General features: G+C 37.1%; 1 protein-coding gene across 5 annotated transcripts in view; it reads right to left on the bottom strand.

The window, feature by feature from the left end:
- PBX3 (PBX homeobox 3) overlaps window positions 1-19,334 on the bottom strand; it is a 219,887-nt gene that overhangs the window by 34,567 nt on the left and 165,986 nt on the right. For all 5 annotated transcript variants that reach the window (XM_055351924.2, XM_055351925.2, XM_004048613.5 and 2 more), the window contains exons 3-4: window positions 17,264-17,505; window positions 3,342-3,532 (exon numbers count right to left, since the gene is read on the bottom strand). In XM_055351924.2, the coding sequence (XP_055207899.1) occupies window positions 3,342-3,532; window positions 17,264-17,505 (433 nt within the window). The remainder of the gene's footprint in view (window positions 1-3,341; window positions 3,533-17,263; window positions 17,506-19,334) is intronic.

The raw sequence follows: 19,334 nt of genomic DNA, 5'->3' as shown, positions 1-19,334 counted from the left end.
CTCACTTTAGGCTGTTAATACACTTTCTCTTCATGGAAGAAAAATAAATCATTTAGGTGTATACATTATGAATGCAGTTATTTAAAAAATAAGCATGCATGTTGACAAGAATGGGAAAGTATCAGCAGAAATAAGGATAGCAATTATGTTAGAAAATATTTCTTTCTAGCAGACATGTTTTACTATCTTTGTTACATAATGCTTTTTATTAAAATGCTCAAATTAGACAAATAATTTTAAAATGTTTTTTGTCGTCTGATGCTACCTCTCTAACCCTGATTTGAGCTGTTACAAAGTATTAAGTGGAATTATTCATTCATCTGGCCAGTCAATAAATTATTTTTGGTAGCCTCTAACATGTAAGTCATTTGCTAGAATTGTGGGGAATGCAAATGTGTAAGTCTTGGCTGTTGCTTTCAATGACACTGTGGCTTACTAAGGGAGAGAAGAAATGTTCATGAAAAACTACAAGAAAAGGGAGCCTACGTGACTTTCAGTCTGAATAGTTGCGTAAACATAGTATAAGTGTTCAAGGGAAGGAAGGGCTAGTCCAGTGGGGTGATTAAGGTGGATTTTCTGAAAAGCGAGCATTTAGACCAGATCCGGAACAATGAGCAAGATCTCACTAGATCCAACAAGTACAAGCACTGGTTCCATTCCAGGCTCCATTCCAGATACCCTCACAGATGATGACTCGTTACTGGTAACCAGCTTAGAGAGACAGTTTGTTGTGGGAGCCAGGGAAGTAAGTGGTTAGACTTAGGAAAAGAAGGAATTCTAAGCAGTAGAAACATAATTCCATGAAGCATTTCATTTTGGAAGAAACACAGGAAAGAACAATTTAGTGATATATAAATAAGAACACTGAAAATGTTCAAACTCAGATCTAATAATTCCATTTCTAAGAATTGATCCTTAGGAAATAATCCTAAAGACCAAAAAGGTTCAATCAATGAAGATTTTCATTAAAATGTTAGTTTAAATAAAAATCTATCTAAAATAGTACCCTCTCCATTTTCTCTCCCCTTGACTTGCTTTATTTTTCTGCATACCACTTATCACCCTATTATATTTCATTACATTATTAAATAGAATGTTATGGTATATTTGTTCACCTGTTTACTGTCTGTTTCCTCAAGTAGAATATAAGCTCAATTGGGGCAAGTATATTAATCTGTCTTGTTTACCAATATATCCTAGTACCAATAAATATTTGTGGAAGGAAGGAAGAAAGGAAGAAATTATATGAAAATTAATAGTTGGCTGGGCATGGTGGCTCCTGCCTATAATCCCAGCACTTTGGGAGGCAGGATAGCTTGAGTTCAGGAGTTCAAGACCAGGCTGGGCAACATGGTGAAACACCATCTCTACAAAAAATACAAAAATTATCCGAGCATGGTGGCAAATGCCTCCCAGCTACTCGGGAGGCAGAAGCAGGAAGATCACTCGAGCATGGGATGTCAAGGCTGCAGTGAGCCATGATAGCATCATTTACTGCACTCCAGCCTGGGTGACAGAATGAGACCTTCTCTCAAAAAAAAAGGAAAAAGAAAAATTAATGGAGACAAATTAAATGCTCAAAAATAAGGGAATGCTAAGGACATTATTTATTTTATATCCATTTGGCAACTTCAATTGTTAAAATGCTATTAATAATTAGAGCTTATACTACATGAAAATGTTCATGTATTCATGGTAAATTCTTTAAAAAGCAGACCAAATTATGCATATTGACCCATCACAGAAATATTTCTTTTTTTTTTTTTTTTTTTTTGAGATGGAGTCTGGCTCTGTCGCCCAGGCTGGAGTGCAGTGGCACAATCTCAGCTCACTGCAAGCTCCGCCTCCCGGGTTCACGCCATTCTCCTGCCTCAGCCTCCCGAGTAGCTGGGACTACAGGCGCCCGCCACCACGCCCGGCTAATTTTTTGTATTTTTAGTAGAGACGGGGTTTCACCATGTTAGCCAGGATGGTCTCGATCTCCTGACCTCGTGATCCGCCCGCCTCGGCCTCCCAAAGTGCTGGGAGAAATATTTCTTTTAAAAAGCCCCCAAACAAACAAAAAGAGAGAGAATACTATAAAACATTTATAGTGATTTTTTCTTTAGGTAATAAAAATGAGGTTAACTTTTATCCTTCATCCTTTTATTCCATATATTTTCCAAACTTTCCATAGTGAGCTTGGCATTTTTAAAATAGAAAAAAGAATAATAAAATCTTCACAACAACAAAGAAGTAATGCAGACAGGAACAGGCCTTAAATGTCAGGTTAAGGAGTGTATATGTGAAGTATGCATATATCCAGCATTGGAAAGCTACTGTGGTTTTCAAGCAAAGCAATCATGGTAGCACGGTGATGTTATAGAAACAGACAAGGGATATGGAGGATGGGCTGGAGGGCAGCAGGACTGGAGACAGGGAGACTAGTAGGTACTGTGCTAGCCCACGTACAAAAGGATGGGCAGGAACTGAGATGAAAATAAAGAGCTAAAATGAAAAACACTGAAAATGCTCCACACACTTTGTTTTCCAGTTGAGAAGCTATCTTAGTTATTTCCTTTAATATTGTGAGATTTGGATGATAATTATCACCTCTGTCAGATTCCATGGGAGAAGAAAGAAAAACAAAATAGAAACTCCTTTCCAAAGCTGCAGATTCATCATAAGCTTTAGCAATGCCCCGAGAGGCATCCCTACAGAGGCAGCATACACTAGGACGTTGACAATTCTTCTGTTCTGTCACTCAGTAGGTCACTGTAGACAATTTATTACCATATACAATATATTACCTAACTCCTGTGAAACTTGGGGAAAGCTTCAGATAAAGGGAAATTTTCATCCTTACAGGAAAAATGGTAGGCTTTCTTTCTTGATTTGGAAATACAGATTCTGGAGTTTTGTGGTAACTGCTATTAACTGAAATGCCACTTCCTTCTTAGGAGTATCAATATCTCCAAGTATTTTCCCATACTATGCACAACCCGTGTAACATTAAGAAATTCTTACAAAATACCCCTTGTTAAAATAGTTATATGCAGAAAACTATCCTTAAAAATACCTTTTAGCATCAGAATGGAAAGGCTACATATTCCTAAAGTCATTAGCAGAGACACTAATCCTATTCATTTCCTGAGTCACTAAACTGGCAGCTAACCCACATTACCATTCCCAGACAGGAAAGCTTGACAGCACAGGAACCATGAGTTGAATTACCTGTCCATTGTACAAAAGACTCATATGGCCAAAAGAATCTAAGACCAACTGGTCAGTTTTACAGAAAATAATACACAAGGAGTGACAAACGGGGGAAAGCCATGCAATAGATTTATGGCTTCACATACCTGGCATCAAGGAACCTTGATCTTAAAATCATAACTGCTTCACAAGTGCTTTGTTTGAGCTGCATCTGAATGGAACTAAATTTTCGATGGATGATGCCCACCATTCTTTCAATCTCTTTTGGAGAAATGGGACGTGTTCTACTCTGTTCTCGGAGAAGGTTCATCACATGTGTAGTAAATTCATTACATGCCTGTAATGGGAAAAAAAAATCACTCCTTTGGAAACTATCTACTATCACACGAAGACATTCATTCCTCTGAATTTACACCTCATTTGCAATCACCAATAGCATTATACAGTGTGTAGGGTAAAATGAAAACTAAGACACTTGTAAAATGGTAGTAATAGTAGTTAAGGCAGCAAGAATTCTGAAACCGTGCATGGTCAGACGTGCAATGAGACAGCATTCAACTACTCTTCCCACCCACCCCTGTCCAGTTCCAAAATGATGTTTTCCCATTCGAGGATGCTCCCTATCAATTCCCATATACAAGTAAAAATATATGTTAATTGTTAATACTAAGTACCACCTATTTTCTCTGGAGTTTTACATTTAATCAACAAATGCTTACTGAACAACTACAAAGTTCAAACTCTTGCCAGTGCTGTAAGGAACACAGAAATGAGCAAGATGCAGGCCTGGCCTTTGGTGAGAAAAAATGTATAAAAAACTAATTCAGTGCAAAGACTAACAGGAAGATATTAAGTTCCAAGGAAGGAATATTTTCATCTGTAGGCTTCACGGATTGAGCTTTAAACAATAGGTAGCATCTTTGAAAGGTGGATAAAGATGGAAGTCAGGAGGAATTCCAGGTACTAGAAATAACAGTATGTTGCAAGTTCAGAGAATGGCAAATAGGAATACAGATAATATGTAAAGAAGCAAAAGGATTCAGGTTTGAATTAGCACATAAAGGGCCTTCCGTGTCAAGCATTCCAATGACCTATTATAATTTAGCTGTACTGCAGGCCTTTAGTGGATATAAGCCATCTCTGTAAAGCAGCTCAACTCTTCAAGAGATGTCCAACAGAAAATAAGGATCAGATCTGGGTCTCAAACTTTTTAGTTAACAATCCTCAGGCCGGGCGCGGTGGCTCACGCCTGTAATCCCAGCACATTGGGAGGCTGAGGCGGGTGGATCACAAGGGCAGGAGATCGAGACCACCCTGGCTAACACAGTGAAACCCCATCTCTACTAAAAATACAAAAAATTAGCCCACCGTGGTGGCGGGTGCCTGTAGTCCCAGCTACTCGGGAGGCTGAGGCAGGAGAATGGCGTGAACCCAGGCGATGGAGCTTGCAGTGAGCCGAGATCGCGCCACTGCACTCCAGCCTGGCCAACAAAGCGAGATTCCAAGATTCTGTCTCAAAAAAAAAAAATCCTCAGACATTGTCTCTTTCAGTACATACACACACACACACACACACACACACACACACACACACACACAATTTGTTTCCCCTAATATTCAGAGTCTCACTCTGTCACCCAGGCTAGAGTGCAGTGGTATGATCATAGTTCATTGCAGCCTCAAGCCCCTGGGCTCAAGCAATCCTCCCATCTCAGCTTCCCAAGTAGCTGTGACGACAGGCATGTGCCACCATACCCAGCTAATTTTTTATGTATTTTTTATTATTATTTTTTTTTTGTAGAGACAGAGTCTTGCTCTGTCGCCCAGGATGGAGTGTTGGAGTGCAGTGGTGTGATCTCGGCTCACTGCAGCCTCCGCCTCCTGAGTTTAAGCAATTCTCCTGCCTCAGCCTCCCGAGTAGCTGGGACTACAGGTACACACCGCCATGCCCAGCTAATTTCTTTTGTATTTTAGTAGAGATGGAGTTTCACCATGTTGCCCAGGCTGATCTCAAACTCCTGAGTTCAGACAATCCACCTGCCTCAGCCTCCCGAAGTGCTAGGATTACAGGCATGAGCCACGGCGCCTGGCCCCCAGCAAATTTTTAAATCTTTTTTAGAGTCAGGGTCTTGCTATGTTGCCCAGACTTGTCTCAAACTCTTGGCCTAAAGAGATCCTCCCACCTCAGCCTCCTGAGCTGCTAGGATTACAGGTGTGTGCCACTGCATCCAACTTCATCTATATTCTCTTTGATTTATAAATCTGTATAACTGGGCCTACACTGAAATCCAGTACTGCCTGGTAAATAAAGCATCAGTTTATACTCCTGAAGAAAAAGAGTCTCTTCTGGCATTTTTCTTAAAAATGCAGGACAGGAAATTTTGCATCTTACTGCACGGGTGTCCCTGATGGAGTGAGAAGACAGAAAAATCACTGATCAATGCAAGACGTGTTTGGAAGTTGTAATAATGTCCACTTCCCTAGAGATATCCCAAACATTGCTCACATATAGCACATGATGGTTTTTCTAACTGCTCATTAGAGGACTAACCTTTCCTGAACCCTGTGTATTTATTTCACTTACTCTAAAATTTTACAGAGCTTTCCATAAATATTTCTAAGGTAAGGTAAAATGAGTCTTATCATGTAAAGTTTTTTCAAAAATATGTTTTAAGCCATAGGAAATATTAAATTCCTTGTGAGTGGTGACACTATATTATACTTACGGGATTCTTCAGCGTAGAATTATGCAATATACATACCTAATAAACATCTACAGATTGGTGGGCTTTTTAATACTACAATTCAAGAGTGAGAGTTATGTTGGTTAATAGCCATAAATTCATTATCCCTGAATCGTAAGAGAAGAATTCTTAATCTGCAGTCAATGGATAGGTTTAGAAGGTCAATGACCTCCTGAAATCCTACACAAGTTGTGTGCATATTAATAATTCTGATGAGAGAATCTGTGAAGCTTTTGTTTTCTTTTCAGAATCTCAGTCTATAATTTTAAAAGGTTAATAATCATTGTCCCAGGATATGACACAGTAAAACATTAAGCAATGTTGTAGACTAAAACCAGAAGTTGAAGGCAGAAACCAAGATTTAAAAAAATAAATTTAAGATCTTCCCCACTATATTATCAATTTATTTTATCTTATTACTATTTTTTTTGAGATGGAGTTTAGCTCTTGTTACCCAGGCTGTGGTGCAATGGCACGATCTTGGCTCACTGCAATCTCCGCCTCCCAAGTTCAAGCAATTCTCCTGCCTCAGCCTCCCAAGTAGCTGGGATTACAGGCGTGTGCCACCATGCCCGGGTAATTTTTTTTGTATTTTTAGTAGAGATGGGGTTTCACCATGTTGGTCAGGCTGGTCTCGAACTCCTGACCTCAAGTGATCTACCTGCCTCAGCCTCCCAAAGTGCTGGGATTATAGGCATGAGCCTGTAATAAATAGCACCTGGCCTATTATTTTGAGACAGTTTCATTCTGCTGCCCAGTCTGGAGTGCAGTGGCACGATCTTGGTTCACTGCAACCTCCGCCTTCTGAGTTTGAGTGATTCCCGTGCCTCAGCCTTCCGAGTAGCTGGGATTACAGGCATATGCCACTGCGCCCAGCTAATTTTTGTATTTTTAGTAGAGACAAGGTTTTACCATGTTGGCCAGGCTGGTCTCGAACTCTTGACCTCAAGTGATCCGCCCACCTTGGCCTCCCAAAGTGCTGGGATTACAGGCGTGAGCCACCATACCTGGCCTATATTATCAATTTAAATGATTTTATGCCAAATTAAAAACAAGTGGTCACCCTACCAATAAATATATGTATGTATCTTTTTCTTGAACTTTCCCTAAGGAGATGTTTATATAATTTCCAAGTTATGTAATGTGATCAACTCTACCCTTCAGTTTTCTCATCAGTAAAACAAAGATAATTGAAGTAGAACTATTCCCAAACTGGGATTAACAAATTCTATAGTTCTACAGCTAGTTCCATAGAATGTTAACTAATAGTACAACAATATGATATGTTTGGGAATTGCTGGGTTAACCAAAATCTTAAAACTTTTGTGGGTAAGACTCTTCAGTATTCCTATCCTAATATTTGTAATAAATCTTCAAGGAGAAATAGCATATCCAACTTTTTTCCAAATAAATTTGGCCACAAAATTTCTCTCTAGAGTAATCCTGTCCAATAGAAATACATTGTGAGCCACATATTAAATTTTTAAATTCTCAGTAGCCATATTAAAAAATAAAATACAAAGAATAAGGTGAAATTAATCAACAATATATTTCACTTAACCCAATATATAAAAAATATCCTGGCCTGGGCAACATGGTGAAACTCCGTCTCTACCAAAAATATAAAAAATTAGCTGGACATGGTGGCACGCCTGTGGTCCCAGCTACTTGGGAGGCTGAGGTAGGAGGATCACTTGAGCCCAGGAGGCAGAGGCTGCAGTGAGCTGAGATTGTGCCACTGCATCCAGCCTGGGTGACAGAGTGAGAGAAAGAAAAGAAAGAAAATTAAGAAAGAAAGAAATAAAGAAAGACAAAAAAACTGTTAATGAGGTATTTCATTCCTTTTTTGTACTCTTTGAAATCTAGTGTGTATTTTACATTGACAGCACATCTCAATTCAGACTAGTCAGACTTCAAGTGCTCATTAGATACAAGTGGCTAGTGGCTGCCATATTCGACAGCACAGCTCTACGGCATCTTGTGGACCAATGTGCTAGGAAAAACTCTTTGGGAAACACTATGCTAGGTAATCTTTGATATATTTTAAAATTTTTCACCACCATACATTCACACAAACACAATAAAAGCCCATTTGACTTAGGAATGTCCTTGATGAAGCAATATCAATTATTCATCTTATTACATATCAACCTTTGAGTATGTCTTTAATACTGCGTGTGTCAAATGGGAAGCACACAAAAAAGCACTTGTATTTGCACATTGAAGGAGGACTGTCTTGAGAAAGAGCACTTTTATGGTTAAGTAATGAGCAGAAGTCACTTTCTTCATGGAACATCACTTTTACTTGAAAACAAATATGATAAATTATGATTATATGGAGTTGGGTATTTGGCAGATGTTCTCTCAGAAATGAAACAAGTAAGCCTTCCATGCCAAGGAAAACAGCTGACAGAATTATGCCAATTAAAAAATTTCAGTTTTCAAGTGAAAATTAGAATTTTGAAAAACTTGCATCCACCATTGTAAGCTTAACAGTTTCCCAGTAGACTTTCTGATGAGTTCAGAGTTGATATCCATAAATAAGATATTTTGATATTATATAATGAAATGTGTCAAAATTTGGAAGATATGCATAATTCAGTAAACCTGTACTTTCCAAATTATCAATGCATGATGTTACAAAAGCACACATAGGTACAAGAGCCATTCAAAGTGAAAACCAGACCAGTGATCTTAAATAAACAGAGTACAAAAAGTTAACTGACATGGTTTCAGGCTTCTCATTGCAACATACCTTTACAAAACTATAACTTGTCAAGTTTTGGTGTAATATCAAAAAATAGTATTCACAATTATCTGAAAAGGCTATTAAAGTCTTCTCTTTTGCAATGACATATCTGTGTGAGGTCAAATGCTTTTCATATATTTCAACCATATGACAACAGTTGACTGTAGAAGCAGATATGAGACTCAAGCTGACTTCTGTCAAGCCCATAGTGAGTTTGCAAAAATGAAAAAGTAAGGCCATTCTTCTCACTAAATTTTAAGGTTTTTTGTTTTTAAAAAAATTTATTTAGGTTAACATATAATAGCTTGTTGTTATTTTTAAATTAATTAGGGCTGGCCATGGTGGCTCATGCCTATAATTCTAGTACTTTGTGGGGGCGAAGTGGGAGTACTGCTTGAGCCCAGGAGTTCAAGACCAGCCTGGGCAACACAGCAAGATCTCATCTCTATAATAAACAAATTTAAAAATTAAGCCGGGCATGGTAGCACACACCTGTGGTCCCAGCTACTAGGGGGGTTGGGGCAGGAAGATCACTTGAGCCCAGAAGATCAAGGCTGAAGTCAGCTATGATCATACCACTACACTCTAGCCTGAGCGACAGAGTGAGAATTTGTCTCTAAAATAAAACAAAATAGGCTGGGTGCAGTGGTTCACACCTGTAATCCCAGCCCTTCAAGAGGCCGAGGCAGGAGGAATGTTTGAGCCCAGGAGTACAAGACCAGCCTGGGCAACAGTGAGACCCCATCTCTACAGGAAATTATTAAAAATTAGCTGGGCACAATGATGCACACCTGTGGTCCCAGCTACTCAGGAGGCTGAGGTAGGAGAATCACTTGAGCCCAGGAGGTCGAGGCTGCAGTGAGCCATGTTCGCCCCACTGTACTCCAGCCTGGGCGACACAGCAAGACCCTGTCTCAAAAAATAAATAAAACAATTAGTAAATACTTTAAATTTTTCTAGTTTTAATTTCTATTATAATAAATATTGATAGACGTAAGCCACCAACCCAAACACTTTTACAGAAGTCTCCAATAATTGTTAAGAGTCTAAGTCCTAAGACTGAAAAGTTTGAAAACTGCTGTACCAGAGTATGGAAGCGTTTCTAATGCCACGCAACACTGTTAATTCCAACAAACCTAGCTCACTCATTATGGTAACATACATTTATGACAGGGCATATATCTTAACAAATAATTCAAGACTTCTATGTGAATGACACCTGAGATATTAGCTTTCTTAGTTTTTGTCTAGCTGGGTTTTAACCTCTCCAGAATGAGTGTTTGTCTATGGATTCTAAAGAGCAGCCAAAGACTTATATAAGAAAAAAGGGTTAAAAGCAAAAAAGTGTCTGCATCTAAAAACTCATAATTTGCTAAAACATTTGCTGAATGTCTCATGACTTATTAAGTGAAGCCATCTATGAATGCAAATGCTGATGAGCAATTTGGCAATAGCCCAACATTCACAGAATTCACATAGCTTTTCTTTAAACCAGTAGTTCATACATGATTAATTAGAACATCTCATTTATGTAGTGTGCACTTTAGCTCATTACTCTAAGTAAAATTCGTTAACTATTTACATTTAGATAATTAAAATCTGGGTACACCCTTAAGAAAGATGCATACACTTTAGGCAAAGTGATTTTTTTCCTTTATACCAGTGAAAGTAAATTACAGCCTCATTTCAGCATCATCTGTACCAGGTTCAGAGCAGAGCACAGTACTGTCTCATCACCTAGCTCCTTAAAAGGCATACATTTTTTAAATATATAAACACAGTAAGAATGATCAAATGATTGCAGTTGTTTGGAAGGGCCACCCAACCACATATTAACATTGATGCTACTTATAATATAGAATGCTCACTTCAAACATTTATCATATCTTACTTCATGTCTATAAGATATATTAAAATAGACATTTGGAGAAATTTTTCCTTGTCTTGTGTTTTCCAAGTGAAACTGTCAGTTACAAGCTTTCTGGTTAATGTCCATAATATAAATACAGATATACTGTGGTTAATTGCAATATTTGGGAAATAAAAGTATGCCTTGAATTTTCTGATTAGAAGTACTGGCAGAAGCCTTTTTCTTTTAATCCAGCTGTTGAAAACTACCTAGGATGCATTTTTGTTTATGTGTTTAAAACACACACTGCAATAACAGTTAACATAAGGTATGGAAGATTTCATCTGTTAAAAGCATTTTCAATCAATTTTTATTATGAGTCTTTGTCTTTCCCATTTTTTCCTTTCTCCTTAAAAATCCAAACCAAGTAATAATTGAGGATTTTAAATATTTGGATTCTCAATAACTTTTTAATGACATTTTTGGCTGGCAAAACTGTCTCCTCAATATCTGTACATATTTGGTTTACACAGAAAATTAAAATTTTCAGTGTTTTCTTTATTTTGTGGTGGGGCTTTTTTCATTGTGGATTCAAGATTCAACCTCGTTTTTGCCTTTAAGTTTATATTGTGGAAGTAAAACTGCAAAGTAGACAGTGGGCAAGCACTGATTTTGGGGGAAGTTTTATAATGATCAGTGATCAGATCTAAAAACTGAATTGGTCTTTTGTAACCATCAAGAAAAGCTAACTGTAAACAGATCATAATATTCTAAAGCCCACTTCTGACAAGAAAGAATAAATATCTTTTAAAAAGTAGATGCCCCTCAAATTTGTACTGCAACTATTTTCCAAATGTCTCGCCAGCCTCACAAGTAACTCTAGTCGAATACGGTAGATTTTGTATTTACTGAATGCTTATTAAATCAACAAATTTTTCTTGTTTTGGGATAAAAGTCTGCATTTAAAGATTCTAAGCCAACTAGAACGAGACCAATATGCCTAAGGAACAGCCACAAAAATGAAATAGCTGTTGTACCTCAACACTTCTTACCTAATTACATGGTTTAGGGACCTATCTCATGAGGGTTTTATAAGGATTATATTATATAATGTATGTTAAGTTCTTTGCACAGTCTGGAGCATAATTAATACTCAGTAAATGACAGTTATTATTGATGACAATGAAAATGGTAGTTTTATGAAATTCATACTATTTTTATGTCATTACTCTGCAAGCAAGTCCACACTTTATCTAATATAGTTCTGCCTTCTCATTGCCTGAATAAGTACAAAAACTGCTTCCAAAGAAGTTGAAAAAAAAAAAAAGAGTATTCAAATGTATTAAATAAAACAAATAATTTTATTAATCGAGCTTGTGGTCATAAATACAATTGGTACATAGAGCCAATAAACTAGTAACTCGAAGGAAAAAAAGGGAACAAACCAAACCCTCCTTCCAGGCAAGGAAAAGTCCAGGCATGAAAGCCAACAAGAAGTAAAACTCTTCCCTTGGAACAATGAATGACAAATCCTTGCTTTGGAACATGAAATCAGGTAGTATCCTTTTGTCTGTCCTGCTTAACCATTAAGAAGAAATAGCAAAACGGAATTAGGAGTTTACAGGCTGCACAATCTCTAATGTGAAAACATCAGCATTTTTTAATCTGATAAAAATAAAATCCTTTACAAGCAAAAGCTATTTTGCCAGCAAACCTAAGCACATAATGTAGAGACCTCAAAAAGCACAAGGATATGCTTTTACAGTAGTTTAAATTTTCACCCATTCTCCATTCCCCCTGCAATCTGTAAGTCCTCTGGTAGCCAAACGCTACCTGATTGGTCCTGAGCACATTCAGTGTATTCCTTGGTTCCAGTGCTTTGCCTGATTTGGGGTGAGTTCAAATGACATCTGCGAACTCAGAAAGCAGGTTCCCAGATGCTTGGGAAGGGTTGGGACCCTTACAACACTTTTGCCTTCAGCAAAAAATGTATTTCAATATAATTATAGTAGATAGCTTTCAATATGTCATCTCTATTATAGCAGCTGTAAATTATGAGTGAATTGCCTGTGTACAAGCATTTCTTCTGGCACAAGCAAAGTGGGAGAGCTGTATAGAGCATTATATATCTTTTCCTTTTTAACTGAGAACAAATGTTGAAGTCAAATTTCATTTGCAAAAACCAATATATCCATTTCCTTTTGGTAGGGTGGTGGAGGAACCAAGAAAGACCAGCTCAATAGGAGGCCTTTACTTCTTAAAAATAAGGCTTCCCAGGAACCTTGGCTTAAGTTCTAGGAACTCACCTATTCTAACAGTGGTCCTTTAACCGTAAGAAAGTATTTGCAAGGTACAGTAAAGGCATTTTTCAAAAGTTGTAGCTAATCAACAATAAGACAGAGAAGCAACTAGATTTGTCTCTTAGCTAAAAAGCGAGGCAATGTACCCAAGATGAAGTACTATAAGACAGTTTGCCGCAAGTTTTGGAAAATTATCATATTCCTGCTGGGTGTCAGAATCAACAAGAAGAAAATAAAATAGTTTTGTTTCCTTTTGGGTGGCAGTAATATTCAAGAACCTTACCCTAACATACATCCCATGCCTAATATTTCAAAAGTGTTTATAAGTGAAGTTTTAGATGGTTATCATCAAGAATCATTAAATCTGAGCCTATGTAATAGAGACATATGATAAAAGAACAATTTTCTGGAGGGAAAAAAGACAGGATTTTAAAGACAATACCATCTCTAAAACATACACATAAAACTAAGCCTCGCAGCTTGGATTTAATTTTGCTCAAACTGTAGCTCTAGTCTGTCTGCTTAGCTTTGTAAATGTGGCTGTGCTTATAAGGTACTTTAATTTACTGCAGTGGTGATGTTTGTTAACTTTATGGCAATCTAAATCTAAACAGTCTTCAGATACACTTTCATTACAGCTTCACTGTGAAACACAGTAGAGTGAATAACTCTAAGATTCTAATGTAGTTTATTTCTAAAAGACTCAACACAATTTTCTGTTGAAGCCTTTGCCTTAACATATATGTTCTTCCTATTTACTATTAAGCTTTCTGTCACTCAGAGTACCCATGTTCACTTTTAGGAGGAAAAATATAATTTCTGGAAAGTGTAAAATAGTTGTTTTTGGCCAGGCGCGGTGGCTCACACCTGTAATCCCGGCCCTTTGGGAGGCCGAGGCAGGTGGATCATGAGGTCAGGAGTTCAAGACCAGCCTGGCCAAGATAGTGAAACCCTGTCTCTACCAAAAATACAAAAAAAAAAAAAAAAAATTAGACGGGCATGGTGGCAGACGCCTGTAATCCCAGGAGAATTGCTTGAACCTGGGAAGCAGAGGTCGCAGTGAGCCGAGATTGCACCACTGCACTCCAGCCTGGGCGACAGAGTGAGATTCTGTCTTAAAAAAAAAAAAAAAAGTTAAAAAGTTGTTTTTCCATCTGCTCTATTCCCATTTCAAATGCAATCCAACATGGGAAAATCAGAGAAAACCAGAATGTACCTGAATTATTTTCCAGTTCTACATGGGTACCAGCACAATTCAATGAAAAAGGAAGACATTTTCAGAAACTGATTTCAACGTCTGATTCTGACACTAACTAGATGTGCGACATTGGACAAATCACTTACCCTCTCTGAGTCTCATTTTCTCCTCTATAAAATGGAAATTACAATACTATCTATTTCAGAAATCCTATCCCTTCTTAGCTCTGCCTAGCCCTTCTTGTAACGCCAAAGCATGTCTCTGAAAGGACCATCCAGATAAAGCCCTTGTACCCTAAAGAACTGAAAGGAAAAGTTGACTGTTTTGGGTCAAAATGCACCGATCCTAATAACTTTGGAGAACTACAGTCACAAGAGCTATAAAAGCCAGCCCCAAAGACAACTTAAAAGAATTAAGTGCTGCTACATCACTTCTAAAACAATTCCAAACCTACAGGAGAAAATGTGTAAATTAAAATTCTGCTGAATCTGCCAACTAGTCTTCATACCCCATCTATTCATTTGTCCCTACTGTACAGATTTTATATATCTATATTTTTCCATCTTAAAGTATTAAAATGAAAAAGGAACTATATATTTAGATCGTTATTAGGCTACTGATTATATCCGCAAATAATTCATGAATATATTTTTAAACTCAGTGCTTCCCAATTTGATCTTCAATTTAAAAAAACAAACAAAAAAAGAGATAAATGTATGAAGAACATGCATATACATGTATATTTTAAAAGCCAAAAACAAAACAAAACAACAACAAAAAAACCCTGGTGATTTGATGCTGGTATAAGCTGGGGCTAAAGTTACATAAAATCTCATGGAAAATTTTGTAGGATATTTCTAAAACAGTGAGACTCAGGACCTTGTCATTGACTGACACCACCTTCACACAACTTCCACCAGAGTGTATGGAGAAAGTAAGGAGGCAGGTGTAAAGACACATGGCAAGAGGTAGTAAGGAATCACCTTAATTCCTCAGCCAAAAAACTCAGGCCATTTGGCCTCTAATATTATATCTCTTTCCATGCAAGGTGACTGGTAGTGTTTATCTAGTAAGTAGTTATAGTTATTTTAGCATAAAGTTATACAATTAGGATTATACTACAAATAAGAGTCATTTCCTACTGTTTATGCTCAGGGGCAACCTTTTCAACCATGACTTATTTTGTTTACTCTCAATTATTCATATGTCAAATCAGAAAGTGGGATTTTTACACACATACACACGATAATTTTTCCAAAATTCTTATTTGTACATTTTCCACCAGAAGTTATTCTTACAAATGAGACTAGACATACAATTTTAGATCCCAGAAAATCCTATTCCAAAAATAGAAAACACCTTATAATATTAATTTACACTACTTTTTAACTTAAAGCTATACAAATTTTTCTACTCTTCCTCAAAACACACTCACCTCTGGGATAGGATTCAGCATTTGCTTAATACCATTGTATCCAGAATATTAGAAAAGGCAATGTGAAAAAACAACAATGATATATATAATTGAAACTATACAGGGAACGTAGAGGAAAAAAAAATCAGTATTAAAACTGATCAGGGGTTGCCAGGGATCAGTGGGAAGGAAAGAATAAAAGAAGAGAGGGATGAATAGCACAGAGGATCTTTAGGGCAGTGAAAATACTCTGCATGACCCTATAATGATGGGTACATGCCATCATAAATTTATCCAAATCCATAGAGTGCACAATACCAAGAGTGAACCCTAATGTAAACTATGGATTTTGGGTGATAATGATGTGTCAATGTAGGTTAATCAATTTTAACAAATGAACCCCTCTGGTGGGGGATGCTGATAATGGGAGAGACTATGCATTTGTGGGGACAGGAGGTATATGTGATATCTCTCTTCTTTCCTCTCAAATTGGTCTGTGAACTTAAAACTCCTCTTTAAAAGAGTCCTTAAAATACACACACACACAAAACTCACCAGGACTCCCATTTCACACTAAAGTGTGTGGACTTTAAAAAGTACTTGCCTACATAGTGAAATACTCATGGGCGAAATTATAGGATGTCTAAGACTTGCTTTAAAATACTCTTACCAAATTGGGGCTGCGTACACAAAATAAGAGTGGCAAAATGTTGATAACTGTTTATCTGGGTAAAAAGTATCTAGCTGATTCTGATTCCTTATTTGGGGTTGAACTCTATGAAATTACGATATTCCACTGTTTTTGGCCTCAAAACTTAGCAATTTCATAGGGTTCAATCTAATACTATTCTCATTATTTTTGTGTACATGTATTATAAAATGTTTCATAATATGTTTTTAAAATTACCTTCCAAATGACAAATCTTATCAAATGAGAATTCCTCAAACTTGGCAGCTTTTCAGCATTAAACTAACAACTTAAATATATGTAAAAAGACCCACCAATATTTTACTTTATTACATTAAATCTAAGACTCTCGTTTTTCTCCACATTTTAACATCTCTGAAATGTGAAAGCATTTTATAATCAGTAATATTTTATAGTTAAACTAGCAGTATTAATTTTTTCTTGGTGTTACATAAAGATGCAACTTAAAATCAAACTTATCTGAGATTCAGTATGGTTAATATAATTGCTGAGAACCGGATTTTTAACCCATATTCTCTTTCTAATAAGGAATTTAGCACATAATGCCTTGCCTAGCATTCCCTGTCCTGGGGTACCCATAATTATCTTGGGAGGTCTCATACTCAGAGAAATAGGCCGGAACCTGCTTACTTGGTGAAGTTCCCTATAGTCTGGCACAATCCATAAGAATTAATTCCCAGGAGGATTCTGGAGCTCACAGCATAGGAGGGAAAAGCTCACTGTGCAATGCTTCCCTTCAAAAGTGATTAAAGGTTATGAACAAGGCTAGTGCATAAATGTTAATTATACAGAGCTTTGAAGAGCACCAAGTGGTGAGGTGAGAGGGAAGAATGACTGCAGGTGTGGTAATAACGGCACGTGAATGTGCGGAATGAATAAAACTAAAACAAGTAGATGGGATAAAATAGGTAGCGCTCCTCCTCCAAAATCTCAAAGGGTCTTCATTTCATGAATCCAACAATTCACTTGGATTTTTGCATTGACCTTATTTATTTTGTAATTTGTGTTAACACCTACCCCTCACAGCCCTCAGAATTGGTTAGCATGGTCTAATAGAAGAGCAACAGAGGGTTTGTGTAGGACTATGAGAGTGGCGGCTGCTGACCTGTTCATATTTCTCCAGTTCTGTGTGATAGATTTGTCTGATCTGGGTCAATTTGGCTCTGTAATCTGAGTGTTCAATAGAGTTATCTGAAGAACCTCCAGAGGCTGCCGCGGCTGCAGCTGCTGCCGCCGATCCCCCACCTTTCTCAGGACCTGAAACCCCTTCTGCCAAAAGCATATTGTCCAGTCTCATTAGCTGGGGATCGGGAGGGTCCTCCTCCTGGGCTCCTCTGATGCTGAGACCTTCAAGGAAAGAGAGAGAGAGACAGAGAGAGAAGAAGCGAGAAACAGAGGACAAATAGTGTGAGTATTTTGTTTATTCGAGAAAATGATCAAACAACATCAGTGTACTACAATTCATGCTGAGAACTTCATTGTTCACATTTGATCGGTAAGTTTGAATAAGTATGAAAATTATTTTTAAGATAGTGTTTACATGCACCCTAGAATTTTAAATACCCCCCCACCGCCTCAATTTACCACAGACTAGATCCTTAGAAAAAGGTAACCCTGGCTTCCTGGAATATTTTAATCATCCAAGCTTCCCAGATTTAGATAATTTAAGCATAAAATGGGAAGAGGGTAAAAAATTGAATGTTTTAAGAAAGAAAGAAAATAATTACAGGGATATAAAACAAACTCATCCAAAGGTGGTTATTCTGTCTCTCTCTGTACAGTTGGAGAAACAGAATTAAAATTCCCATAAAATAATTAATTCACAAGCTGTAATCAAAAATTGAAAAATAAACAACATTAGATGAGCTTTTCTGTCGTGTGATTTCAGAAGAGGAATACCTACATTATGAGGTAACTGGCTATACTTAAATATATATATTATTAAATGAATATTGTTAAGCAATTGCCAGCAAACTATAAAACGAGGATACTAAATACAGTATTAAAAATGTGCCATTGACATGGCAATACAGTGCTGGGCACAGTAGTCTCAATCTAATTTTGCTTTTAAATCAAGAACTTCCTAAGTGATGCCCAGTCAGCAACCTCTTCTGAGTACTATAGATCATAGCTGACAATTCATAGGTTTAATCAGGTCACACAGGCTTTCTGCCAAAATGTTTTCAACAACACAGAAGACAAAGTTTTAAAATAATTATCATGGTATAAAAAGCATTGGAGTCATGACAGCTCAAAATCAGCATTTTCATTAATGTGTAACATAATCCAAAACATCCCAGCCCAATTAACCTCTGTAAATCTGCTTCAAAGCAGGTTCCCTACACTAGTTACAAGGCTTCTTGGGGAAGAGGAGAAAAGGAAGTTGGCACCTTGCTTGTTTGTATTTGGATTCTGTCTTTTGAGTCTGTGCCTGTTGTTGTTTATCCACAGTGGTACACACTTTGTGTCTAGTGTAACTTACATGACATAACATCTATAAGCTGCCAAGTACTCAACTGATCACCAACTCTGATTTTATATGCTAACCTAAAGCTACCGTCAATTCTCTTAAGAACAGATTTCATTCCTAGATGCCCTGAATTACATCCATGGCATGACAGAGCTCTTGGTTGCCTTAACACAAATGCACAACTTTAATTTCTTCCCCAAAACACTTTAAAGCTGTCACTTTCATTTGAAATTATACTTCAGAATAATTTCAACTGGATAATAAAACTAACTCACCATAATTTAAAATTTTATCTGTTGTCTATTCAGAGGCAAATAAGGTTTGAAAACTATAATATACTAAGACAATATATTCATTTAGGAGAGCAAAAAGATCACTCATAAAATGCATATCAACACACTGCTGATAATTAAAAATAGGCAAACGTATTTGCTGTTTCTTCTATAACTAAAAGGGACTGCCTAATATTGTTCTAGAACTGCCATGTATTGGTTAAGTTTGCGTTTTTAATTTAAATCTTTAATTTTCCTCTCTTTTAATTCACTGTGTTAAATGTTAAAAATCTCATGACCTGTACATGCTTGTAGTTCACATAGCAAGTTTTTTGTGCATTTGGCATGCAGTGAGAGCTTACTGAGCAATCTCTTATGCTGCACTTTGAATTCTGTTTAATTTTTTATTCTTGTTTGAGGACTTCTCAAGTTTC

Source organism: Gorilla gorilla, chromosome 13 (assembly GCF_029281585.2).
Source record: "Gorilla gorilla gorilla isolate KB3781 chromosome 13, NHGRI_mGorGor1-v2.1_pri, whole genome shotgun sequence".
Classification (NCBI taxonomy): Eukaryota; Metazoa; Chordata; class Mammalia; order Primates; family Hominidae; genus Gorilla; species Gorilla gorilla.
This window is presented reverse-complemented; position numbering and strand designations above follow the sequence as displayed.